Source organism: Drosophila persimilis, unplaced genomic scaffold (genome assembly GCF_003286085.1).
Source record: "Drosophila persimilis strain 14011-0111.01,24,50 unplaced genomic scaffold, DperRS2 tig00000000-arrow-pilon, whole genome shotgun sequence".
Taxonomy (NCBI): domain Eukaryota; kingdom Metazoa; phylum Arthropoda; class Insecta; order Diptera; family Drosophilidae; genus Drosophila; species Drosophila persimilis.
Window position 1 is genome coordinate 14,705,755 of NW_020825288.1, and position 26,447 is coordinate 14,732,201.

The 26,447-nt window shown below is 45.8% G+C and overlaps 7 protein-coding genes and 1 long non-coding RNA gene across 10 annotated transcripts; 3 read left to right on the forward strand and 5 right to left on the reverse strand.

Moving 5' to 3' along the window:
- Positions 1 to 27: 27 nt before the first annotated feature.
- Positions 28 to 5,762, reverse strand: LOC6588124 (F-box only protein 11). Its single transcript, XM_002013725.2, has 4 exons — positions 2,998 to 5,762; positions 2,755 to 2,935; positions 1,614 to 2,688; positions 28 to 1,535 (listed from the first exon to the last, which is right to left on the reverse strand). The coding sequence occupies exons 1-4, from the start codon at positions 5,128 to 5,130 to the stop codon at positions 1,406 to 1,408; spliced, it is 3,519 nt and encodes a 1,172-aa protein (XP_002013761.1). The 5' UTR covers positions 5,131 to 5,762; the 3' UTR covers positions 28 to 1,405.
- Positions 5,763 to 7,909: 2,147 nt separating this feature from the next.
- Positions 7,910 to 8,910, reverse strand: LOC113567366. 2 transcript variants are annotated; one of them, XR_003409429.1, is made up of 3 exons: positions 8,777 to 8,910; positions 8,161 to 8,709; positions 7,910 to 8,102 (listed from the first exon to the last, which is right to left on the reverse strand). It is a non-coding gene; the product is annotated as an uncharacterized LOC113567366 (long non-coding RNA). The 2 variants fall into 2 exon arrangements; XR_003409428.1 differs by having other exon boundaries at positions 8,067 to 8,709.
- Positions 8,911 to 9,664: 754 nt separating this feature from the next.
- LOC6588250 lies at positions 9,665 to 10,370 on the forward strand. The gene has a single exon (XM_002013726.2). The coding sequence runs from the start codon at positions 9,705 to 9,707 to the stop codon at positions 10,302 to 10,304; it is 600 nt and encodes a 199-aa protein (XP_002013762.1). The 5' UTR covers positions 9,665 to 9,704; the 3' UTR covers positions 10,305 to 10,370.
- Positions 10,371 to 14,689: 4,319 nt separating this feature from the next.
- LOC6588118 (elongation of very long chain fatty acids protein F) lies at positions 14,690 to 15,664 on the reverse strand. The gene is made up of 2 exons (XM_002013727.2): positions 15,421 to 15,664; positions 14,690 to 15,358 (listed from the first exon to the last, which is right to left on the reverse strand). The coding sequence occupies exons 1-2, from the start codon at positions 15,634 to 15,636 to the stop codon at positions 14,786 to 14,788; spliced, it is 789 nt and encodes a 262-aa protein (XP_002013763.1). The 5' UTR covers positions 15,637 to 15,664; the 3' UTR covers positions 14,690 to 14,785.
- A 580-nt stretch (positions 15,665 to 16,244) lies between these two features.
- On the reverse strand, positions 16,245 to 17,193 carry LOC6588232 (elongation of very long chain fatty acids protein F). The gene is made up of 2 exons (XM_026993998.1): positions 16,954 to 17,193; positions 16,245 to 16,894 (listed from the first exon to the last, which is right to left on the reverse strand). Exons 1-2 carry the CDS (start codon positions 17,167 to 17,169, stop codon positions 16,328 to 16,330), a joined length of 783 nt encoding a protein of 260 aa, XP_026849799.1. The 5' UTR covers positions 17,170 to 17,193; the 3' UTR covers positions 16,245 to 16,327.
- A 2,476-nt stretch (positions 17,194 to 19,669) lies between these two features.
- Positions 19,670 to 20,769, forward strand: LOC113567355. Of its 2 annotated transcripts, none has more exons than XM_026994888.1 (4): positions 19,670 to 19,710; positions 19,767 to 20,013; positions 20,068 to 20,270; positions 20,325 to 20,769. In XM_026994888.1, the coding sequence occupies exons 2-4, from the start codon at positions 19,956 to 19,958 to the stop codon at positions 20,373 to 20,375; spliced, it is 312 nt and encodes a 103-aa protein (XP_026850689.1). In that variant the 5' UTR covers positions 19,670 to 19,710; positions 19,767 to 19,955; the 3' UTR covers positions 20,376 to 20,769. The 2 variants fall into 2 exon arrangements, with proteins under 2 accessions (XP_026850689.1, XP_026850690.1); XM_026994889.1 differs by having other exon boundaries at positions 20,068 to 20,197; positions 20,455 to 20,769.
- Positions 20,770 to 20,871: 102 nt separating this feature from the next.
- On the reverse strand, positions 20,872 to 21,510 carry LOC6588100. The gene has a single exon (XM_002013729.2). It carries the CDS (start codon positions 21,479 to 21,481, stop codon positions 20,927 to 20,929), a length of 555 nt encoding a protein of 184 aa, XP_002013765.2. The 5' UTR covers positions 21,482 to 21,510; the 3' UTR covers positions 20,872 to 20,926.
- Positions 21,511 to 21,931: 421 nt separating this feature from the next.
- LOC6588093 (COP9 signalosome complex subunit 1b) lies at positions 21,932 to 23,430 on the forward strand. Its single transcript, XM_026994887.1, has 2 exons — positions 21,932 to 21,992; positions 22,052 to 23,430. The coding sequence occupies exons 1-2, from the start codon at positions 21,957 to 21,959 to the stop codon at positions 23,399 to 23,401; spliced, it is 1,386 nt and encodes a 461-aa protein (XP_026850688.1). The 5' UTR covers positions 21,932 to 21,956; the 3' UTR covers positions 23,402 to 23,430.
- The last annotated feature ends 3,017 nt before the right edge of the window (positions 23,431 to 26,447 follow it).

The following is a 26,447-nucleotide window of genomic DNA, read 5'->3' on the forward strand; positions in this document are numbered from 1 at the left end:
AAAATAAATCTCTACGTAGTATAAGTGTCTTATATGTATATAGTATATGCATTTATGTGTGATTGGGTTTGGGCTTGATTCAATCTTCGAATGGAAACTCAAATTTAAAACCAAAGTACAAGAACAGACGAAACAAGGATACAAACAAGAAACGGGAGGCTATGCGATAAAAACAAAAATACTTAATACGACACGCAGGGCTAAAGGTTAAAGGTTAATGGTTAATGGTAAATTGTTAATGATAAAGGGTTCTCTCTACTACTCTTGTATGCATATATGTATGTAGTTGCTGTTCACTTAGGCTACAGACTTAAATAATAAGTGATTTGCATAATTCGAATACTCGGAACTTACTTGGCTAAGATGACACATGGCTTTTGTTTCTATTGTATGTTATGTTTTTTGCGCTACAAATTTTGATCTACAACATTTAGACATGAAATATTGCTTGGTATTTTACGCACGGTAAAGGCTTTTTGATTTGTATCTTGTCTGAGTGCTAGTTTAGTTTTAGTTTTAGTTTTAGATATCGCATAGAGTTATATGTGTACGTACGAGTATATATGTACTATATATTGTGTGTTCTGTGTGTTTTGTGTGTGTGTGGAGAGTGTCTACTATACTCGTACGATATATGTATGTAAATAATTATATATAAGTTAGTTTTGCTGAAGCATTGCCTGCCGCTAATCTAGTTTGTTGTTAATACTTAGAATTGCTTTCTTCGAATTGTTGTTAATCAGTGGCCAAATACGCACACCCATGTATCTCTCTCTCTCTCAATCGTCGATCGTCTATGGTATGGCTTAATGTATAGAATTTATTTTAGTTTTTTGTTTTTTTTTTTGTTTTGTAAATTTAAAATCTCTACTAATCTACATTACAAAAATTGTTCTTCACTGGGTTCAAACGGGGCTTCGCTGCAATCGTTTGCTTCCTCCCCTACGTTTACAACATTTTCCGTCGTACAAAAACAAATGCATATAGTGTGTGTGGTGTGGTAAAAATGTTTCTCCTTTTTCCTTCCTTCGTTGTGACATACATTGATAGAAAAATTCCAGTTTTCTTTGCGAATTGTTTAGATTTTCGATTGTTTTTTTTGTTTTGTTTCCTTTTCATGATTTCATTTCAATTAAAAAGTTATAAACTTTGCGAGTGAGTTATTCTTGTGTGTTAAACTAAATTGCACATTGAGTTAAATTTCGAACGAAAGAATAATTAAGTATTATTTACATACAACAAGAATTGTATTATTGGGGGGCTTGGCTTTTGTTTCTTTCTGAATATTTACAGCAGCACTTGTGAGATGTGCGGGAAAATTGAGAGCTTGGTTGGGGCTTAACGACTTAAAGGAGATACAGACTTAGCTTAGAGGATGATACACTGACACTGACTGTCTTTCTTTCTAGTTGACCATCAGCGTGTGCGACTCCATGGGCGCCGCCGAGTCGTACAGCGTGTCCGTGTCCTGCGTGGGCTCACCCTGCAGCTGACACTGGTTGGACAGGGTGCCAGCACCACAGTCGCAGAAGAAGCTGTTGGAGATTTTGAATATTTGGTTGTAACAAGGCACTCCACAATGCAGTCCACTGCAAACAAATGGGGCTACTCACCGATCGTGTCGTATGAACTCGACATCATGGCCTGCATGACAATTCTTGATGCAATTGACACAGATGGCATTCCGGTCGGTGGTGTTGCAGGTCTGACAGCGATAGAAGTCGTGCATGGGAAAGGATGTGTAGCTGCTGATTTTGTAGAGGCACTGGCCACTGGAGACGGCCTTCTCCACCTCATCCTCATTGTTGAAGATGTTATTGCCGCGTGTGATGGGCTGAACGCCGCTGGCGAGGCACAGCCCACCGAACTTGTTCTTGAATATCTGATTGTGCTCCAGCGTTGCCGTGGCATTGTTGGTGATCTCCACACCAGCCGCCTGGCCATCGTAGATCCGATTGCGTCGCAGTATCGGATGGGATTGCGTTGAGATCAGCACACCGGCTTGTGTGTTCCGGAAAATGTCGTTCTCCTCAAGGATCCCTTTGCCGCCATTGAATATACAGATGCCACCATCTCTGCCATCGTAGATCTTGTTCCGCTTGAGGGTGGGATTCGAGTCGGTTTTTATCCAAACGCCCGCCATGGCATTGTCGAAGATCTCGTTCTGCTCCAGCAGCCCCAGACCACCGTTGTAGACGAGGACACCGCCATTCTGGCCACCCCAGATCTTATTTCCGCGTATCACTGGATTGCTGCCCGTCCGGATCTGCACGCCCGAGTACAGATGATTGAAGATGTCGTTGTCCTCCAGCTTGCCATGACCGTTGTCATAGAAATAGACGCCGACCTGTTTGCCCGAATGGATTCGATTGCGCCGCAAGACTGGAGTGCTGCCAGTGGTTATCCAGACACCAGCCAACGTATTCGAGTACACCTCGTTCTCCTCTATCAGGCCCTGGCCCTTCTCGTGCACATAGATCCCACCGTGCTGGCCATGATGGATCTTGTTGTGGCGCACTATGGGATCGCTGTTGGTGCGTATTTGGATGCCGGCCAGGGCGTTTCCATAGATATTGTTGTGCTCGATCAGGCCACGACCCTCGCCAAAGATATACACACCGCCCTGATGGCCGTTGTATATCTCGTTCTTGCGTATGGTGGGATTGCTGTTGGAGGTTATCCAGACGCCTTTAAGAATAAGATTTCAAGTTAGAAATAGTCACTCGGTGACTGGGGATTGCTTTATCTACTTACCTGCAAAGTTATTCGAGTGAATGCGGTTCTCTATGAACTGCCCCAGACCGTTTTCGTGCACATAGATGCCCCCCGTCTGGCCGTGGTGAATCTCACACTTGACCACGGTGGGATTGGCACCAGCCTTCACCTCGAAGCCGGCAATGCGATTGTTGTGTATATCGTTCTTCTCGAAATAGCCCTGCAAAAGACACATAGAGACGTATAGAGATCCCTGACAGAGGAGAAGAAGCTGCCTCTTACCATTCCATTTTCGAAGGTGAATATGCCCACATCGCGGCCATGGTGTATGTGATTCTCGCGCATGATGGGACTGGCAAAGTTCTTCACCCAAATGCCGGCCAAGGCATTCCTACTGATCTCGTTGTGCTCGTACGTGCCCTGGGCATAGTCGGTGACATAGAGACCCACATTCTCGCAGTCGCTGATGTCACAGTTGCGGATCACGGGATTGGCGTTGACGCCGCCGACGCAGACGGCAGCGCCCACCACAGAGGTGGACCGGATGATGCAATTGTCCACTGTGGGAGAGCAGTTTTCGCCAATGTCGAGGCAATAGTGCTTGTGGTGGGACACGGTTGACGTGACCTCCGGCGAGAACTTGAGTGTGAGATATCCCACGTAGGCGTACTTGGCCCCCTCCACGAACATCACAGTGGAGCCGGCCTCCCGTTCGAGGATTACAGATTCGGCAACATTGCCGGGTGCAGCTCCCACCAGTGCCACATCGGAGTCGATGAACAAATACTCGGCCTTGTAGTGGCCAGCATGTAGGAATATCAGTGGTCCGGGATGCTCCGTCGGGGCCACTGGCTCCTCGTAAATGTTGACCAGAGCATTAACACTTGCACCAGCACCGCCACCCGCGGCACTGGTGTTGGATAGGCCGGCAGAGACGACATTACCAGCGCCAGCGCCGGCACCAGACACGAACACTCCCCCCGCGGCAGCCCGTTCCTCGGGATAGTCCAGGGCCGCCTGGATGGTGTTGAAGAAAACTATGCTGCGGCCAGAAGAGCGCTTCTCCTGGTAGCCGGGGCGCACATGCACACCTCGGTACAGCTGGTGAAAGCTCTCCTTCCACGGATTCGCAAACTCCGACTCCTCGGGCTTTTCGAACACGAACTTGCACAGCTCCGGATTGAACAGGGGCAAGTCGTACTCGAAGACAGACTGGTAGAGTCGCTTCCACAGCTCGCTATCGTTGGCGATTGTGTTGAAACGCTTGCAGACCAACGCCAAGCGGCAGAGGTCCTGCTCCATCAGATAGGAGAAGATGGCCAGAAGCACTTCATCGGCCAACTCGTACTGCAGATACTGGGCAGCCGTGGGGGAGCCGCTGCCGCCTGCTGTGGCTGTGCCACCACCAGTTACCTCTGTAGCGGGCGCTGGACCCGCATCGCCGCTTTGGGTGTACAGGCGTCGCGAACGTTTTCTGGCCGGAAGCATGTAGTTGTTGTCCTCTATGGCGGCGCCGACTGGCAGGGCGCCGCAGTGCTGCTGCGGCACGGAACTGTGCACATTGGGTGGCTGGGCGAGAGTGGCTCCGGTGGTGGGGGCATTGTTCACCGGGAATGTGGCGCTCGTAGAGGGCGCCTGCACGATGGCGGAGGATGAGGACGACGAAGAAGTGGATGATGACGAAGACGACGAAGTGGAAGATGACGACGACGAGCTGGATGGTGAGGAGCTGGGATTCACCAGGGGCGGTGAACTACTGGATGGCCCGACGAGTATAGCGGAAGAGGAGGGTCCCGTGGAGCACCATTGCTCGTGGCTGCTGGCAGAGATCTTGCGCCGCAAATCATACGGCGACTGATGACTGGAGGCGGCGGCAGCAGCCGCAGCGGCGGTGGAGGACGACGTGGCGGCTGAACTGGACCCCGACGTAGATGTGGCGCAGGTGGACTTCGATGAGGATCCCCCAGGCGCTGCTGATCCTGCTGCTGCCGTCGGTGTTGAGCTAGAGGATGTCGAAGCGGTACCAGCGCCAACGCCACTGGAACCGGCGCCCGAACTCTCCGTGGTGTCCATCATCTGTAGTGCATTGTAAAAGTTGCCAGAGAACCCAGAACCACTGGCTCCGCCCCCTCCACCCGAACCACTTGTGCCTTGTCCGCTGTCAAAGTACTCGGACGAGCCCGAAGTAGAAGCTGCAGCAGCAGCTGCCCCTCCGCCTGCCCCTGCACCAGCACTGGTGCTGTTGGAGGAGCTGGCGGCGGCCGATGATGACGATGATCCACTGGCAACGTTCTGCTGCAGCATGGGATCCATGATGTTGCCCGTGGGACGGTTGGGCATGGCGATGCGGTTGGCTCCTTTCCGTCGCGAGCGGCGCACGTAGGTGCGTGATGAGGTAAACGAGGCGCTCGGCATTTTCTTTACCTGCTCCTGCTCCTGCTGCTGCTGCTAGAAAAGATCTCGATGAGTGGTCTGGACCAAGTCTTTTGCGTTTATCACTTCCGTATTCGTCGAGTTTTCACAGTTTTCCAACCCCATATGCATACGCACTCACACTTGCATACACACCGAAAGACACACAGAGGCACTCATTTATAATTCAGCGAAGAATTTTTCCATTCACTCTTTTACGGCGGACGGCGGATACCTATCGACACTGGATCACATATAATTTATTTATGGATTGATTTAATTCCGGCCAAGGGATTCCATTCTTGTTGTAATTTATCTGTCGCTCTGCTTCATCATCATCTGCTTCTTCTTATTGTAAATGCGAGTGTGTGTGTGTCTGCTTGTGGAGTTTTTCGGGGTTTCTATCCTTTGTTTCTCCTTTGTTTTGTTTTATTTGGTTAGAAGAGCTACACTAGCGAACGCACTTGCCTACTGCTATCTCGCTCGCGCATTGTTACTTTTGTTTCCTCTTTGCTTCGTGTTCGTATTGCTTCACGTTCAGCTTTCTTTGTACGATTTTCTTGTGTATCACTTTCATTAATTGGACCACCACTGAGCTAACTTTGTTGAGCACTACTGCACTACTCGACACAATTTTAATTACTTTATTTTATTTCTTTATGGCAAAAAATTAAAATTAATTCGAGAGCCGTAAGCAGTGTGACCGCGGACTTATCGTTAAAATATACCGTCCGACCCTCAGAAATATACCAAAATATACCGTCTCATTTTAAAAATATACCGTACATATACTGACAAATTCAAGTTCCATATTGGACGATTTTGATATTCCGTGGAATATTACTAGCTATCTATATCTCTCAGCTCTGCCCATATAATTTTATCCAAATAATGAATATATTTTACACTTGAATGGCTTATTTTAAAGACTTGACGTTTACTGTTTTTGCCTCCATTTTGATTCTTCAACAACATATAGCGTCTCGCATGATGAAAAACCGAAGTTAGCCCACTTAAGCCCCTCTATTGAAATAGTTCACCCCCTTGAGGTAAATGGCGGAAAATACTAACGATTTTAAATTCTTCTTGTAGATTCATGCCATCTTTCATCTATACTTAAAAATAACCACGATAAATTTCACTTGAACTGCGTTAAAATTATTAAATTATTATTATTTTCGGTATAAAATTGAAATTCCCCCTTGGCTTATAATAGGTTAATCGTTCTACGTCAAGGATTGGTAACCATATTGCTCAATTTTGATATTCCATCGAATATTATTAGCTAGATAGAACTTTCAGCCATGCCCACATATATTTATCCGATTAGTGAATCTATTTTCTGATTGACTGGCTTATTTTAAACACTTGCTTTTATTGGATCTTGTCTAAAAAAAGCGAAATAGGTAAAAACAAAAAACGAAAGGATAGTCATTCATATTACTTAATTTAGAGGTTCCGTTGAATAATGCTGGCTAACTAAACCCCTTAGTTCTGCCCACATAATGGTACGCCGTTGATGAATACATTTTCTACAAGATTGGCTAGTTTTTAGTCCTGGCTTTTATTGTATTTTGACCAAAACAAGGCTTAAACAAAATATTTCAACAAACAAAACAGCCCAATGTTGCTGGTATTTGAAGACATGATGCGTGTATAGGCCTTCGTATACCCTATTTCGTTAATTTAATATGAAGACATTGTTCAAACTTTTTTTAAATCGTAATTAATAAATACATGTTCTCAGATTGATATGCTTTAGACATATTCATGCATTTGATTCGTTTTCTGTACATACATACATAAATCCTGATCCTGATATCAATTCTTGGTCTCTGAAGTACCTTTTAAACAGATACTGACAAGTTTGATATTCAGTTTCTAGCTAGCTGAGACACTCAGCTCTGAACACATAATTTCATTCGATTATTTCATCAATTTCCTAAAGGACTGAATTTTAATTTAATTTTTAAATTTAAATTTAAGTTTTCCTCTTTATCTTATTGCCCATAAAATAAGGCTTAGGCCAAAACAATTTCCACTTAATACATTTATTTTCTTTTTTATTTTCCACAGGGATCTAAAATCAAGCGAAAAATGTATATTTTTTTCTAAAAAATTGTTTGTTAACGAAATTTTGTTGTCTTCATTTAATTACGGGATACAGTGTCTTCGGGGAGCTCATATTACTTAATTTAGAGGTTCCGTTGAATAATGCTGGCTAACTAAACCCCTTAGTTCTGCCCACATAATGGTACGCCGTTGATGAATACATTTTCTACAAGATTGGCTAGTTTTTAGTCCTTGCTTTTATTGTATTTTGACCAAAACAAGGCTTAAACAAAATATTTCAACAAACAAAACAGCCCAATGTTGCTGGTATTTGAAGACATGATGCGTGTATAGGCCTTCGTATACCCTATTTCGTTAATTTAATATGAAGACATTGTTCAAACTTTTTTTAAATCGTAATTAATAAATACATGTTCTCAGATTGATATGCTTTAGACATATTCATGCATTTGATTCGTTTTCTGTACATACATAAATCCTGATATCAATTCTTGGTCTCTGAAGTACCTTTTAAACAGATACTGACAAGTTTGATATTCAGTTTCTAGCTAGCTGAGACACTCAGCTCTGAACACATAATTTCATTCGATTATTTCATCAATTTCCTAAAGGACTGAATTTTAATTTAATTTTTAAATTTAAATTTAAGTTTTCCTCTTTATCTTATTGCCCATAAAATAAGGCTTAGGCCAAAACAATTTCCACTTAACACATTTCTTTTCGTTTTTATTTTCCACAGGGAGCTAAAATCAAGCGAAAATTTTATATTTTTTTCTAAAAAATTGTTTGTTAACGAAATTTTGTTGTCTTCATTTAATTACGGGATACAGTGTCTTCGTGTCGAAAGATTCACAGCCTCAGGGAGCTCTTGCTGTTCTTTCCAGAGCGAATAAAGTGCATTCCTGTAAGATGATCTCAAATTGCAATGCGGCTGTGGTGAAAGCCGGCCTGAAGGCATACCGTTATTTCCAGCCACCGACCCCTTAGCCACCGGTCGTCATCGTCTCGCCTTCCCACTGCGCCCACTGGGTGGGGGTCCTGGCTGGGCCCATCATACTCGCGCTTCTTTTCAAGCGTACCTACGACATCTTAAAAATACGACGCGAAATAAATGTTGGACTGGATCCGGCAGAAAAACGGAAGCCTGCCGAAGGGGAAGGACTGCTGCCCACAGAGCAGGCCATAGAGCGACCTGCTGCTGAAGGGCCAGCCCGTCAGGAAGGTATTGGGATGCCGACGTATGGTATTGGGATCGATTCGAGGACTTAATCTAAATTGATTTTGTTGCTATTTTTGATATTGCTGCGCGAGGAATCGGAAACGGCGGCACTGCTTGTGCTGAGCCAGCTCAGCTCATCCCAACTGAAGCCCGAGTCCTCGGATGCCTCGCTTGTGTAAAGTCTGACGCTCGGCCCAAGGATTGATCCACAAAAAGCAGAAGAGCTAGTCGTCGCTGGTCCGCCAAAAATGACTAGCTGTCACTATCAGCAGAACAGAAAGTTACAGCACCTATTAAAATGGGAGGGAATAAGCCAAATAAGACAAACAAAATTTTATAAATTAACATTTAGTTAACCTTTTCAGATTCGTCGAACATGGGCTATCGCTCAGCAGGATGTTCCACAGCGCGGTTCACAGCAGGGACTGCAAAAGGGGCCGCAAGGGCCACAGGACCTACAAAACGTTTTTTTTTTACAAATTTTTTTACTTTTTAACTGGAATCCAAAAACACAAAACTAAAAATTAAACAATAAATTTTAATGTTCACTCTACTGCTCCTGGTTTCAGACTGACGAGATTCGTAAAACAAACATGTATTCCATTTTTTCCAAGAGTTTGAACTGACTCAAGGCTAATGTGATGATATTAATTTAAACAGTTCAACGACTTGAGTCCTGAACTGAGCTTAAATTATTCAATGGTCATTATTTTCGGTGGCATATTTAAATACCCCCTCGGTCTACAATAGTATAATAGTTAAAAAAAGTTTTTAGCGAAATAGGTCCAACAAAAAGAGAACATAATTTAAAAGTATGGAATAGGACTCATTGTCGCGGTTATTACCGATTCAAATAAATATCAAAATATACTGTCTCAATTTAAAAATATACCGCAAATATACTGACGCAAATATACCGCAAAGTACTATTATACATATTTCTCGTTTTTGATATTCCGTGGAATATTACTAGCTGACTAAGACCCTAAGTCCTAAACAAATCATTTTATCCGATTTTATAATCAATTTCCTACAGGACTGGTTAAATGAAAGCTCTAATTTCTACCGCACTGCCTATAAAATAGGGTTTGAGCAATTCCACTAAATTAATTTTCTTGCATGGTAATTGCGTCGCTGCCAGATCGGCATGTTTTATCTAAGCAACTCTATCTAAGGGTGACAGTTCAAAAAACTAGTTCACCGTAACGGACGCTTTTGGTCCATTTGAAATGTCAAAATATTCGGTGTTGTTTTGGAATTTCTGAGAAAATAAAATTATTTTGGAATGTGTCCACACGCTGTCCGGGAATGGCTGGTGCTTCTTACCATGGAGATGTATATGGATAGGTTTATGAAAAATGGCTACGACACCATTGCCCAATGTAAGCTAATTGTTCCGCGGGATCTTAAAATATTGGGCATTTACCATCCAGGCCATCGTAAGTTGCTGGTAGATGGTGTTCAACTAATGAATAACGCGCCAGAGCGCTTTATATGTGTCGCGCCTTGTCAGGAATACCATCACAGCACCACATTCGAGAAGCAAGAAAGGTTTCACTGTGAGCCCAAGAGTTCCGAAGGCTCTACTGATAGTGACGATGAAGTGGATAACAATATATCTGTACGCACTGTTGATGACCGTATATCACGATGCGTGCCAGTACCTACACCATCTCAAAGCGTCACTCCCAATACATCGAAAAACGCCTACGAGGTCTCAGAAACGACTCTGATGCCAGCTATCAGTTTTAGTGTCTCCTACACTTGCGTTGCTTGTCCAGACTTGGCTTTCAGGAGTACTTCAGAATTTCCGGAGCACATAGTCCAGGCCGAGGATGGGAACTCTCATAAAATTGCACCACCTTCGAGAGAGGCGGCTATATAGCTGCACGATAGCGGCAAGATGGAAGATTCCATGTAGTAAATCGATTTCAATAAAACTAGTAATACACTTGTGATCATTGGTTAAGAGAATCGCCGTACCCAGCTCTGGGGACTTACATTCTCCGGAGTGTATCCGGGAGTGTATCCGCAAGTGATGGAGTGTGCCGTGAAAAACACAGTTCGTATCGGTTATACTTATCGGAGCAATTCTGCAATGCTGCCAGGCCACGGCAAGCCATTGAGGTGGAAGGGAGATCCATTATTCCAAATATCGTGAACATTTCGCCATTATCACCAGGAGCACGGGAATCAAGAGGTACAAGGCTGTGCGACAGTTCAGACAGAACTCAATGCCGTTGCCAATCACAAAGGTCGAGAAGGTGTGCTTACGCAGCTCCAATTATATCCTTGCGCCTTCCAGTTGCTGTTCAAGTTTGACCCCGAAATTATTTTGCGAAACGTTTGCATCTGAGTGTCCTTTAGTTGGCTGCCAAGCAACAATTTAAGGTCGTAGCTTTCGACTTCCCTCTGCAACCAGAGTGGGTGGGGTAGTGAGGACTCTGCATGGTGTTTTGTCATTGTCATTGTACGAAATGTTTAAACGGCTTTATTCAATTGTCAGCATTGAACTTTGAACACGCGATCTTTAACGCTACCAATACCAGCTGACCGTCAAACTGAAACTCAAACTCAATGCAAAACTATCCGAAATTCTGACGTTTCTGTGAACTTCCAAAACTACTACACTTAGATGAAAGTTCATGTCTCAACTTTAAATCATGTTACGCCAATTCTTTGACGAGTACTATTCCCCTACTGTCTATTTGGGTTCCAGTGGCAGCTGTGCAAATATTCACCCACTGACCCAGACCCACATGACTAAAGGCCCGCATCTATCTATCATATTTTTCATGCTAATAATGGGGAAAGTGTACTCCAAAAGGTCTCCTCTCCCAACTAAAATTATGAACCGTACTGCAGCGGACAAGTATCCATCTCCAATGGCATTTGCCCTGATATCTTTTTGAAGCCATTACCCATATCAGACCCTTGGTAAGGACATTTTGTATTCGGCGTGTTTGGCATTACGTTGTTTTATTTTTCTTCCTTTTGAGCTTGCTTTTCTGTGTATTGTTTTGGTGTGTTGTGCTTTGTGCTCTCCGTTTAGTGCCTGGGCTTCATTTTTCTCGCTCTGTCGGCAGTGATAATGGTATACGCATCCCTTTGACACGCCACCCCTAGAACTAGGAGAAAGAGACAGAAGAGGAGCAGCAGCAAGGACTAGCCCTAGCTCTGGCCATATGTTCTCTACGGGCCCCCGGATACCGGGTGCCCGCCTTGCCAGTGACCTCAATAATAATTTCGTCTAATTGCTTCGTAATTATGCCGCGCACATGGTTTTCTTGATTCGCCCGCTGTCGGTAATTCACTTCGCCCCTCGCCACCACACCACCACACCACTAGCTCTCTTCCTCTCCGCGCTCTCTTTACCTATCTCCGGTTGTGCGTGCCCTCCCTGGATGGCTGAGCAGGATGTGCTTGGCGGTGGGGCGGTGCAAGTGAGGTGGCGCTTGCTGCCCAGAGTCCGTACCGACCCGAGGCGGCCATTTTGGTATGCTATTATTTGTCTCTTTTGTTTTGCGCAATTTTTCGTCATTTGCTTCATTTTCTGTCATTAGAAGCATTTAACTTTTTGCTGTTTTGCCTCTTTCCGATTTGCCTTCATTATTCATGCGGCACTGGCTACGGCTATGGCCACGATTTCAGGCAGGCAGTCAGGTCTATTACGTACCAGCAGGGTCTCTGAGAATGGACTCTCGTTTATGGGTTTTGCAGTCATGTCTGGTCGGGTTCACCGTAAAAGTTGACAAAGTTTAAGCATATATTAAGGAAAAACCACAACACACCCATATTTAAATTAATATTTGATTATTAGATTATATAGAATTCACTTAGTGGGAAATATAATTAACATAATTATAAAATATATTTATTTTAAATATGAAATATCAATCAAATTAAAGACCACTTTCAAGGCAAGTCTAATGGCATACATATTTAAATCTGAGTGGGGGCCTTTCTCTCGGTGTAGGGTAAATAGTAGGCACCTCAGTTTATGACTCTGACTGGAATCTTTCGTTCGATGGTAAACCAATTATTTCCAAGTCTCTATTTTCTTAGATCCCCCAAACTACTCCATTGAGATGTCACATTCATTAAAGGTCTTCCCTCCATCTCGGGTTGCGCCGTAGCCTGCGTATATCCGGAGCTAAGAGGCGTATCAATGTGTGTCAATGGGTTGTTGGCTTCAATTGAATTCACATGCCTGCTGGGATCTGGCCAAGGACCGCGGCCCGAGCGAACTTTCATCCCATTCAGGTGTGCACCACATGTCAAGTCATTTAGATCGTATCACTCACATTTTTAATGACAACTAAATGCGAATGTCATTTCGAGAGGAACGGACCTCCTTTCCTTCCCAGCACAGCATATACATATGCATATATGTACGGATATATATGCATAATGATGGAGTGGGGTGAGTGGGGTGAGTGGGGTCTTGTGTCAAATGTGTGTCTCGCTCTTTGGGCACAAGTACGTCTAATGCGAAAAACTTTTAATTGAGTTTAAAATTGTATGAAGAAAGCGAAAAGGACGACCGAACTGAACAGAACAGAGCAGTACAGAAGGACCTTTGGAAATCGGCAACCGTAATTATGCTCCAGTGTGTGCGTATACGTACGCAGTTTTTGAAGTGTGTCGGTTTCAATCTCGGTAAATTGCCCATGAAATATTAACTTTACCATAATGAGACGCCATTTTTATGCCTCCCAATTTGGCTACCCAAAAATGTGGCAGGCAGGGATGCGAGTGTGTGCCGTGCCCCTCCCTCCAACCCCTTTTTCCGGGGCCATATAAATTGTCGGTTTTATGTCCTTAGCCTTTAGCTGGATAACATTAATGCACCTGTCCCTACATAATCCAATAAAAAACAAAAAGGAGAGAGAGAGAGAAAGAGAAAGAGAAAAACTGGCATAATCCTTCTTATTCAGCGGTCAAGCACCGTACATAAAGGACCAATTCTTTGACCCAATTATGGCCACGGAATTGTGACACATTGAGGCCTTCTGCCGGCCGCCCCGTTTCCCCTTTCCTCCCGATCTTATCCGGCTTCGAATGAAAAATGACTCAATTTGCAATGGCTGACGCCCCCTGGCCACTCCTCCCCAAACACTTGCTCGTTGGCGTCGCCATTACTTTTACCGTTGCTCCAATGTCCAACCTTTAATAAGAAGTAATTCCTTTGCCCTGCGATAGTCAGTGGCGAATGACTTGGCTTAAAGGTGCAATTCCTTGCAGTTCCCCATCGACAAATGGCTTTTGGCCAACAATGGGGCCACCACAGTCCAACCACAAAATAATAACCTGACAGAAGACTGCTGTGTAACTATAAGATATATTCTTTAGCAAAAATAGCCTTCAGTAAAGGAAAAATGTGTACCAATACCGATCAGAATGAAAGGTGTGCGAGTATGTGTAGGGGAGTCTCCTACAGCACCTACCATGGACTATCTATCCATCTATCTGATTCGCAGATCCTGTAGGGGCAGATGCTTGACCAGCTCTTTCTGCATCTTCAACAAATTTGCCGATCTGCTAGTACAGATTGTGTACCCCTACGACTATATGTTTTTGCTGGGCAATGTCGAGGAAATCTAAATAAATATTGTTAACAATTTTGAGATTTATTTAACGGTTGCGGCCGCCCTTTCTCCACATGCAAAGGGTGTGCATAAAAATAGCGAAATGGAAAAAGTGGCAGCCAAGGAAGAAATAAACTGCCTTGGGTTCTTAGGTCCTAAAAGAACCACACAATGCACGTTTAATGTCATTTAAAACGGCAATTACTCAGCACGCTCTCCGCTCCGGCTCTGTCTGCGGCACCGAGCGCCAATGCCCAGCACACAGAAGCCCCCAGAGTGAGGCGAGGCGAGGCAAGGCGAGGCGCTTGCCGTTGCACTTGACTGTGCCTTCGGTTTCGCTTTAATGTCACTGCATGGCCGCCGCAATTATTCAGCAAGCACTTCGACTCTGATTCGCCGCATGCGATTCTTATGCAAATGGAGGCAGGCAGACCCATGCCAGGCAGGCGACCCTTCCGGTGCCATAAATCGACGGGTCTGCTGGCCCAGTCTTATATTCTAATTAAAAGCCACATGGAAATGCACAGAGAAAGAATCGAAATCCAAACACGTACTGGGGGGACCCATGCAGGTCACGTGCGGCCCACAACTAGGCCATTCTCCGGCCGGACTGCACAAAAGGCATTATGAGTGGCTGGGATACCACCCCGGGGATGTGCATCCAAGTGACGTTTCAGAAAGATGCCGTCTCGGTGTACATTTAATTACATATTTAATTCGTTTAGGGAAAATTCAAATTTCGAATTCAAATTTTGGCTGGGATCACTGGGAATGGGAATCATTGAGCTTTGCCCTTGGACCTGCCCTTCTTCGGTCGAATGTAGGTGCTTATGTAGAAATTGGTGAACATCACGAACATGAACGCAGACATGGTGCAGATCAAGTAGATGACGCCCCGAGAAGCATTGCAGTTGGGCTGCAGGCCGGTGTAGGCGCAGTGCAGGAACATCAGCAGGAACTGGACCAGCTGGGTGAGGGTCAGGTACTTCTTCCACCAGAGGCTCTCCTGGAGATTGCGGCTCTGGGAGGAGGCATAGTAGTAGCCGTACATCACGATGTGAACCAGCACATTGAACATGCAGATGAAGTAGACATGGCCGCCATGGCCATAGAATCGGATCAGCAGGTGGGTGGTCACCGCCATGAATACGTGATGGAAGACGTGCAGGAAGGTGATCTGGCGCTGCTTCTTGCGCAGCACGAAAAACACTGTGTCCATTAGATCGAGCACCTTGTTGAGGTGGTACACATAGGACAGGGTGCGCTCCGTGGACTTCATTGGGTGATCCTGCGGCAGGACGGTCATACAGCTCAAATTGTACGGCCTGACCACGAATATCAGATGGATGCCCTGGTCGGTGGCAAAACAGACTCGAGTTAATGCATAGCAAATACCTTGTTGAGCCGGCTTACCCATATTAGCATGACCGTGTTGTACAGGACCTGGACGATGTTGTACACCTTGAGGACTCCACGCAGCTGAAGAGCCTCATGCCTTGCCATAAACTGCCCCCCCAGCTTCAGGACAAACAGGAGATAGAGTGCGATTATGGTCGCCAGGGGCCAGGCACTGTTGACCAGCGGCAGTGGGACAGGATCCGCATAGGGTTTGTCGAACACCTCGAGCATTTCCGTGCCGTACTTAAGGGGGTCCGTCCAGAGACTAGTCCCAGAAATGTACCTTTGCTTTATAGTGTCTGCCATTGGTTGCGTTCCTCATTGATAAGTGCATGCAAATCGTGTGCTAATGGGCCGTATGGAAATCCAATTGCTTTCCAGTGGACTATAAAACCTCGGAAACTATCGTCAAATCAACATATTACCCTGGGCCTACATAGATGTGTACATATGTATGTACTACATTGTCGGAAGCAAAGTTATATTCATAAGCCAGATAAAATATTGTGTGCCCTGCATTTGAAAACTAAGAAAAAGCATACATTTCAGACACCTACAAAGCGTCGGACCTCCACAGATGCATATATTTGAGATTGTTCTGCACTTTTACCAATACCTATAATAACTTATTTATTTTTTAGCTTGAAGTTATTTATTTGGTTGCTATTCTGCAATTTTTAGCAAAGGGTTAAGTATCTTATTCCATCTTATGTGGAATAGTGAAAGAGTAGAGTGAAAGCAGAGTCCATTTAGTAAAGGTAGAGTAAAGGTGTGTATACCTTTTTGTACTATTATGATCCGAAGAACAAGACTATTAAGTCTTGAGTATAGAGAGGCTCTTATTGAATTGTGTGGTTTATTGGAATTTTTAGATCGCTTAACGAATATTTAAATAATACATCTGAGGGCTTAGATCCAGCATTCATTGCACCTTTCGCTTCGACGTCTTCTTCTTGGGCATTATGTAGGCCTTTATGTAGAAATTAGTGAACAGAGCGATGAATGTGATGGCGACGAGGCCGCCATAGACTGGCACCGCGCGGGATGCATTGCAGTCGGGCTGCCGTAGGGTGTAGATGCAGTGAACGAGGATAATGACGAACTGGGCGAGCTGAACGATGGTGATGTACTGCTTGAACCAGACCTTTGCCTGGCCATCCCTGCGTACGGAGGAAACGTAGTAGTAGGTGTACATGAGCACGTGCACGAGGACATTGAAGAAGCAGAGGAAGAAGCCATGGCCGCCGTGTCCGTGGAAACGTATGTACAGGAAACAGAAGTAGGGCATGAAGGCGTGATGGAAGATGTGCAGGAATGACAAGTGCCTGTGCTTCTTGCGCAGCACGAAGAAGACGGTGTCCAGCAGGTCCAGGAACTTGTTGATGAAATACGAGTAGGTTAGCCAGCGCTCTGTGTTCTTCCACTCGTGGTCCAGCGGCAGGTTGACGATGCATCTGAGGTCGTAGGTTTTCAGCATAAAGTAAAAGCTCTGCGAGAGACACAAACATTACTCGGGGTCCCATCTGTGCGTCAAACCTGATCACCCACGCCCACAAGCATTACGCCGTTGTACAGGACCTGCACGATGTTGTAGACCTTGATCACGCCGCGCAGATCGAAGGGCATCCGGTGCTCCATCAGCTGCCTGCCCACCTTCAGCACGAACAGCAGGTAGGCTGCCAGTATGACCAGGGTGGGCCAGTGGCTGTCCAAAAGGGGCGCCCGAAAGGGATCTACGGGTGGAGCGTTCAGTATCTCAAACATTGCGGATCTCGGTGCGCCCTGGGTGTCGGCGATCGGGCGACTAGTCGATACTCGGCTCGGATACCACAATGCTCGACAATGCGCCTCTCATTTACAATTTTAATGCCAGAATTTTCGCATTTAGGTTCCACTCGGTGCACTAGGCTAATCTATTGCGTCCCAAATGTACTTATGCAGGGGCTTATACTTGGGCCTCCACGTGGGGTAGGCATGTGGAGCCATGATGCATTATCTAGTACTAAATTACTATCTCTCTGTGTATTGGCATTCACAGCGATCGACATTGTTGTGGCACTGCTCTCCTCTTAATCAATACCAATACAGCGCGACTTTCCGGGTCCTTCGTAACTTTAAACATGATTATGGGAATTCCATTAAAAGTTTTATACGGGCTTGGGCTGTGGAAATGTTGGAAAATCACGCATACGCAAAAATAGAGAGAGACCTGTGAAAGGGGAGGGGGATGTGTGGGGAGCTGCAGCGGTTCTAGTCAAAACGGATGCGGAAACGGGATGTAAATAAGCGCCGCCATTGCACGCACATCCTGCAGAAGCCAGCAAATTCAGGACCCAACAAATTCGATGCATACGGAATTATGTACAGCCCCCCCACACTGTGCCAGCTAGCCAACACAGATTATAATTGAACCAATGCAATATGTGTATATAACCGTGTTTATGTTTGAATCAGCTTAAAGCGATCATAGAGACAATGTCCACCCGTATCGATGGTCGTTGAATATTAGGGAACAAACTCTGCATCTGGGTGACTCTTCCTATCTGGCAGCTCCAGACTTTAGTGTACAGTAGATGAAATGCAATATAAACATGAAAATGTATTGCGGTTCCTTCGTATGCTTTCAATGAATATTTGTTCGTTTCCAATGCCGTTCATGGGGCCTTCCATTAGCAGTCGTTGCCAAATTGCTCAACTTTTTAAGTGCTTTGATTTGCATTGAGAGTTCTTTTCTGGGGCAAGTGAGGTAGGGACCGGGTCTGGCCATTAAACAGGGCTTGGCTTGGCAAGTGCATCTCTGGCCCTATCTTCATCTGCAGCTGCAGCCCTCTGTAAACGACCTTTGGTGTTGGGGCTGGGATGGTTTGTCGCTGGTTTAGTCCCGACTCGTCTTCGCATTAACGCCATTAGGCCAATTTGGCACTGTGCCCTGACCCCGGAATGCGCACGGAGAACTTTCCCCAAACAAAGGTAGCAAACTATGGCCACGATGCCGATGCTGGCATAGTTTTTTGCCTCCCAGAAGCAGCAGCAGAAGTTCCGTTCCGTTCCGTTCCGTTCCACACCACGCCACTCGCATGCCAATGCACGTGTAAATAAAAGTCAAGTGAGAAAAACAAATAAATTAGAGGCGCATCCTCTTCTTGTTGGTCCTCGCTGGCTGGCAACAAACATTCCTCTTCGTTATTGCGCGACTGGCTTTAATTACGACACCAGGCGGGAGGGGCCAGGGGGCACGAGAAGCAGGAGGAGCAGGAGGAGCAGCTGCGTCCCAACCAGGGATTCGACTCTTGCCACCGCTGGCTCAGCATGTTCAATTTATGTTTATTTGAAAGCTGTTGCACTTGACTAATGTTCCATGCCGGGACATCCTCTTCGAGTCCTGGTGCTGACCAGCGTCGTGGCGTGTGGTTGGAGTGGGCTCTCGCCTGTTGCTGGATTCCACACGGAGGCTTACCCCTTGAACAGTAGTTTTTGTGGAATCTTAGGGCAAAGTACACACATTACTTACCCAAGGAGTATGTTCTGCCCTCTGGGATGAGTCAATCGATACGTCGTGGATGTGGAGCACCATCCAAACTAAATTTGATTGTAATCGACGGCGCATTTGATTTATTAGTTTTCCCATTAAACAAATTGCCGAACAATGCAGGCCAAGAACAGTACATCGACTATACTTACGCTTATTCATGTAGATTGATGGTCATTTCATTCGTGTAAACACATCCATTGACGCAAATTTGAATAAACATTTTCATTAGCAAAATGTCCATGAACCCCCGGAGACAGCCAGTGCCTGATGGCCGATGTCCAGATATCCATCCTGGCCAGACAATCACTTGGCTTCAATTGGTTTTTGACTTGTCATTTGAATTTTGGCCTTCAGTATTCAGTATTTCCATACGATACCGCCCACAGTGACACTTCCTAGCCAGGCCCAAATTGTAATTGGCCATAATTATTCGGTAATGATCTGGTGGCGGTCCTAATTGCGGTGTTCCATTAGGAGTGGCTAAAGGGCAGCGGCCATTGAACTTTGGCGGCGCTCGTTTAATGAACCCTTCTCCAAAAATATTGGGAAACGAAATTTGCAAGTGATATCGCTGAAATCGATAGTTATTTACACTATTACACTACACTAATTTGTGACGTAATGTCTGAGTTGATTTTGGTGTTTTACAATACTGTGGACTCTAGCCTCAAAAAGAAAATGCAAAATTGTAATAAACAAATAATTATAGATGTAGTATCACCAGGTCTTGTGTTCACCCTGGACGTCTTTTTGCTGAAACTTTTGATATACAGGTATCGAGGTATCCAACCAGTTGCAACGTGTTTATACAGCTTTTATTCTGTTGCAGCGCCCACGCCGGACGATCCGCCACCTAATTATGATGTGAGGGACCGCTTGGTCTATAGGAAACTAGTTTGGCCCACCCAGACGTTTGAGCCGGACGATCTGCAGCCTCGGAACGATTGGTTAGCAGCTTGGGCAGTATTATGTATATGTGGGAGATATCGTGGATGTCCTCAAGCTGCCACCTGATATCATGGAAGTGGACCACGATCCCTCAACGTATGGGAGCATCGTCGACGGAGCCTGCAAGTGTACGTGTACGCTATTGAAAATACTCAGTTTAATACTCCGTTTCCAAACCTCAGCCATCAACCGAGCAGCCGATCACCTTGAGCAACCTGAGATCATGGACTTAATGGCACACGATTGGTGTTGTGCGGCTAGCAGCTTGGGCAGTATTATGTATATGTGGGAGACATCGTGGATGTCCTCAAGGTGCCACCTGATATCATGGAAGTGGACCACGATTCCTCAACGTATGGGAGCATCGTCGACGGAGCCTGCAAGTGTACGTGTACGCTATTGAAAATACTCAGTTTAATACTCCGTTTCCAAACCTCAGCCATCAACCGAGCAGCCGATCACCTTGAGCAACCTGAGATCATGGACTTAATGGCACACGATTGGTGTTGTGCGGCTAGCAGCTTGGGCAGTATTATGTATATGTGGGAGACATCGTGGATGTCCTCAAGCTGCCACCTGATATCATGGAAGTGGACTATGCCATACCCCAGCCAACAACCGAGCAGCCGATCACCTTGAGGAACCTGAGATCATGGACTTAATGGCACACGACTGGTGTAGTGCGGCTAGCAGCTTGGGCAGTATTATGTATATGTGGGAGACATCGTGGATGTCCTCAAGCTGCCACCTGATATCATGGAAGTGGACTATGCCATACCCCAGCCAACAACCGAGCAGCCGATCACCTTGTGTTACCTGAGATCATGGACTTAATGGGAATGATAAGTCAAGAAATCGGGCACCAACTTTGCTGGGACGGATGCAATCACATCTTCTCGTTGAAAAGTCTCTGGTCAATGGAGGTGTTTACGCTGCACCAAAAGGCCAAATAAATAATAACCCTTGAAACGTGTTCTGTTCTATAATGATTGTTTTAATACTGTGGTTTACATTTTCTTTGGAATATTTGGCCACCACGTGTTATTCGGGCAATCCAGAGTCTTCTTTCTCGTCAGTGGCATCTTCGTCCTTGTCTTTGGCATCTTCGTCCTTGTCTTTGGCATCTTTGTCCTTGTCTTCGGCATCTTTGTCCTTGTCTGTGGTATCTTTCTCCTTGTCTGTGGCATCTTTGTCCTTGTTCGAACGAGTTCTGTCTGGCACCATGTCAGCCAGGAGATCGACATTGCGCTGAAAAGCCACAACGTCTTCATCCATGATTTCGGGAATATCCCAATAGTTGTCCTCAGTTTTAAAGGGCACTGCCATTTTGGAGTCAGTGTCGACGAGCACGCTGTTGGTGAACTGCGCACGAATCTTGTGGAAGAGCGCGATCTTCTGGGCCTTCTTCATCCTTGCACTCAACATGGCCGTCTGGAAGGTGGGATCCATGGGGGCATCCGGCTGGCGCACACTGGCAACCATGGCAGCCATTATGCGATGGTTGGTAAGCGGCATGTACTGCGGACGCTTGGCCCAAATTTTCTCGCAACGCTGGCAGAGGCCGGCTACAAAATTGGTAGCCGGATTGATGCACATCTCGCATTTGATCACTGCAAAGAACGGATCTTTATCTGAATTCATTTCGCTTGTATTTGATGTTTCCAAAGTAAAAAACGTATTCAAGTGAAGCTAAACGTGCTGTTCTGGGGAAGCTGTGTGTCTTAGAGCGTTTACGAACACTGTTTCTCTAACTCTGCCATCTTTAAAAAGCATTGGCGTTGCCAGCACGGTTTTTTAAGTCATTTCAGATCAAGTCTAGAGGAAAAAGGTCATAAGGAACATATCGAACAGGGTCTGCCCGGTCCTTTCAGAAGCTTTGGATATTTCAGCAATCTATAAAACTTTTTTGCCAATAAGCTGAGTGCAGGGATGATTGGAAAAACATCGATGCAGATTACATCGAAACATCGATAACAGCGATGTTTCTCCGGCTTGTCTTTGACAATCAAGATTTCACTTCGCGTTAAAAATAACTACAACTTACTAGATTTAAACAGCATTTCTACTCAAGATGTCTGTGCCTGTGAATATGCCGCTCCCGATGCAGGTAAGCCTATGAGGATTACAGCTTTTCTTGATGCTGACCAGTTTTTTCCAAACGAAAAGAACGCCATTGAACCCGTGCCAGCGAATGCACCACCGACCGAGAAGATCGTGGCGGAGAGCCCCAGCATAGACCTGGAGGTGTATGCCAGTCGCTACAACGGCATGGCACGACTCCAGCGCCTGATGCATGTGGCCGAGGTTTGCCCCATCCTGCGCGAGGAGGCGCTCAAAATGGCCATCACGTACGTGCAGACCACGCACAACGTTAATCTGTACACCTTTCTGCACAAGCAATTGAGCGAATTGAACCCTACGTCGCCTGCAGAGCAGGTGCCAGCCGATTCGTTTGCGTACGATCCTGTCTGGGTGGAGACCAAGATGAAGGGGGCCGCCCTCCAGCTGGAGAAGCTTAGCGTGGAGCTGAGGTTCTACAAGTCGAGATCGTTTACGGAGAGCGCTCGGCGCAGCCTCGAGGAGATAGCCGACCTTTATCTGAGCTGCGGAGATCTGGAAAGTGTCCGGGAATGCCACTCTCGGATGTATGGCTACTGCACCGGCGTCGAGGACAAGATGGACCTGCTGTTCCGTATAATCCAGGTGATAATTTATAGGCAGGACTGGAACGAAGCCATGAAATACATAACGAAGACGAGGTCACTTGACGTGAAAATGGAGGTCCATCGGCCGAACGGCCCTTTTCACACACGCCTCGAGTGCGTCGCCGGCCTGGCCGAGCTGCAGCAAAAGAACTACAAGGTGGCCGCCGAGCATTTCCTGAACGCCAACTTTGTCTACCTCGAGCAGTTTCTCGCATCTTCGGTCTCCCCAAACGATGTGGCTGTCTGCGGCGGCCTCTGCGCTCTGGCCACCTTCGACAGGCCGGAGCTGAAGTGCCAGGTGATTGCCTCCACACCGTTCAAGCTGTTCCTCGAGCAGGAGCCGCAGTTGCGCGACATTATCCTCATGTTCCACGACAGCAAGTACGCCTCATGCCTGACGCTGCTCGACGAGATTCGCGACAACCTCCTCGTGCAAATGTACATAGCCCCGCACGTGAGCACACTCTACGCGAAAATTCGCCAGCGCGCCATGATTCAGTACTTCAGTCCCTACCAGTCGGCCGACATGCACAAAATGGCCGCGGCCTTCAACAGCTCGGTGGGCGATCTGGAGAACGAGGTGGTGCAGCTGATTCAGGATGGCCACATCCAGGCCCGCATCGACTCGCACCACAAGATCCTCTACGCCAGAGAGGCCGATCAGCGCACCAGCAGCTTCAAGCGTGCCCTGGCCTTGGAAAAGAATTTCCAGCGCATCGCGAAGATGACCATTCTGCGTGCGGCTGTGCTCCAGAGCAAAATCCTAGTGAAGAGCGATATCCGCACGGGCGGCAACAAGCAGGCTCCATGAACTCTGTGAATGTTGAGACCCATTAAATCATCTACTTAGTCATCTACTGACTCTTGCTTGAGATCTTGTCAGCGAAGAACGAAACTCGTTTAATTTCTTAAATTGAAATTATGGTAATTTCCTGCAGTCAGGCAAGCCTTCGCCTGCCTCTCGTGTCTGGCCGAGGGAAGGCCAAGAGAAGAGTCAAGTTCATAAATTTAAAGCCCAACCATAGTGGGTGGCCGCACTCACCGCTACCTCTCTCCGAGGTGGGGAAATGTTTCCCAATTCGAAGGTTAGGCCCAGGCTAATCGATACCACTCCATGGAAATGGTGAGAGTGTTGATTTACGGCATTCCAGGCGCAATTATGACCCACAAAAGTCGCACATTAATGTGTCCAATTGAAGTGCCAGCTACCACAACACCGCTAGACAGAGACGAACAGACAAAAGGCGTCAGAAGTGGGGGATCCATGGAGCACTCCCCCTCGGCACATTGGCAACTTGTTAAGCTCGTTGTGCTCCCAATTGCTCCTGCAAGGGAAGCGTTTCATCGCCATCCACCGTTCATCAATCGCATTTGAGGGGTCGTTTGCGTGGCCCGAGGGCCTGTGTCCTTGTTCCGATTTCAGCTCGCACAAAGGTGTCTCGATTCTGGGGACGAGTTTCCTGTATGAGAGGCCCGCTTCCTGCTCAACTAATCGATCCAGGATCAACTTGGCCCTATGGTTATGACACACCCCTACCCAAGCCCATTCCCATTTGACTGGCTTCCGCACTAACCGATGTCGGGCCCCACCCATCCACTCCTGGGGTATATCTGCCGACCGCAGAGTCAAGCCAGGCAAATACCTTGGATCGCAGGCCAGAGCTCCTACTCCGCACTAAAACCACGGCAATTTCTTTTGGGTATTCTCGAGTTGTTGCAGTGGCAGGGGCATGGCCAGGGTCTCCTCCTCCTCCGCACACACAACAAACGCACCAGCTGTGGGAGGGCCGGGAAGCTTTGGCTTTGTATGGAGATTGTGTTTGCCTATGTTGCAGCTCAAGTGTAAACATCATCTGGGCGAAAGGATGCCTGGCTTGTGGTTGGACACACTGTGAGAACACACTAAATCAATTAGAAAATGGGCCCAAGCCCATCAGCGACTAGTCTAGTCTAAAGCAAATCGAAATCATTCGCAGAAATGCCTAAATTATGCCGATTCAAATTCTTCTTCTTTTTCTTGGTATTTCTTTCAGTGTATGTCCCTATCTCACATGCTGGGTCGTCCCCAGTGCCTGTTCTGTGGCCCAGTGTGTGCCCATGCGTTGGCTCTGGTTTCGCGCATCAGCGCAGGATGCCTTTGATTTCATTTCACTTCATTTCATTTTTTTGTTGGTGGAAGCAAACTCGCGGCCCAACCTCTTACCTTTAGCAGCGGCCGCAACCTGCCACAAGCCGCACTTTCCCTACTCATTCCACGGAGGAGCAAACCGCAGCCATCGGCCTGGAATGACGGACGATGGTTCCACACAATTTTTGCTGTTCGGCTTCTTGATGCTGGGATTTGTGTAATTTACTTCATCGAATATTTAAGAAGGCAAATGGCGACAGAGACGTAGCCACACTTAGGGCCGGATACCCAAGTAGGATACCCACTCGATGAGGGGCCATCAGTTCCATTCCGATTCCCCCGACTCCCCAAAGAAATCGAATTTTTGCGTCTTTTTTGTTATGTTCTTTTTAATTTCCTTCAATAATATGTATGTCTCGTTTATTATTCAATATGCGTTCTAGTTCTATTATTTTCGATTATTTCTCTCGTCATTATATTCTCGTATGTATAAATAAATGTTCACTGTCCGCTCCGAATGCTGGACAATGCTCTCTCCTGCTCGATTACAAAACGAATTTCGCCTCCAAGCCAATTTGCGGTGTATCAAAAATCATTGTGCAAATTTCGAGATTCAAATTTTGCTCATAAAAATTCATAATTTAATAACAATAATAAAGGGAATTATTCGAATCTTATTGCATTATTTTATTGTAACAACAAAACCAATCAACGATCCAGTGTGTGGGGTGGCAGGGGGGGGGGGGAGGGATGTGTGTAAAAAAATGGAAACGCAATGTTTTCGCGGCTTTTCCTGTTTTGGGTTTTCCTTAGTTTATTTTTGTGTTTGTTTTTCGCCTGGTTTGCCTTGCTGGTGTCTTAAAAAATGTATTAAAATTATCTTAACTATCAAAATTATATGCACTCTGTTGTAGCTTCATTTGTTTCATTGAGTATTCGCCTCGAAAAGTTTACATTACTCGTCCAATCACTAGTCAGCTTATATACATTTACTCTTATTATTCGTGTTGTTTCGTTACTATTTCTCATTCTCCGTTTTGTTTTGCCTTAACTATGAACAGTTTGATATTACAAATATTATGCAATTATCCTTGATGCCGTCGTTAGCCAAATCTCGTCCTTGTCTTAAGTTTAGTGAGTGGCATTTACATGTATCTACATGAATATCAAAAAACTATGCAGGTTCCTCTAAATCCAACAATGTTCTGCAGCTTATACAAATAAATGTTAACATTCAATATCTCCTGCCCTCTGCCTCGTACTCCTCTTCCATACAAAGCCTCTGTATCTCAATGTGGAACAGAATAAGCGGTTTTTGTGTAGTTACAAATTGGGCGCAGCGATTTTTAGTGGTGGAGTGATTAAAGCGAAAGTGTTTGCCTTTCTCTTTCCTTTTAGAAATCAAATATTGTCAAGCACAAATTTGTGTGAGTGTGCGATCAGCCTCGAAACCAAAGATAATAATAACAACAATAGACCGTATTCGTATTCGTATTCGTATTCGTAATAAATGTGATTATCGTGATAGAACTACCTACATTACGCATAGATACTGATGTGGAAACGTGGAAATCCCTGGCGTGCTAGCTTACTGGCTGATTGATTGAATGATTGATGGATGATTGAATCAAGAGTGAGAAGTAAATTGCTTTTCATAATTTTCATAATATCATATCTCTTTATATACCATTCAAATTCAAATGATCACAGTCAAAAAACTTGCTTTACT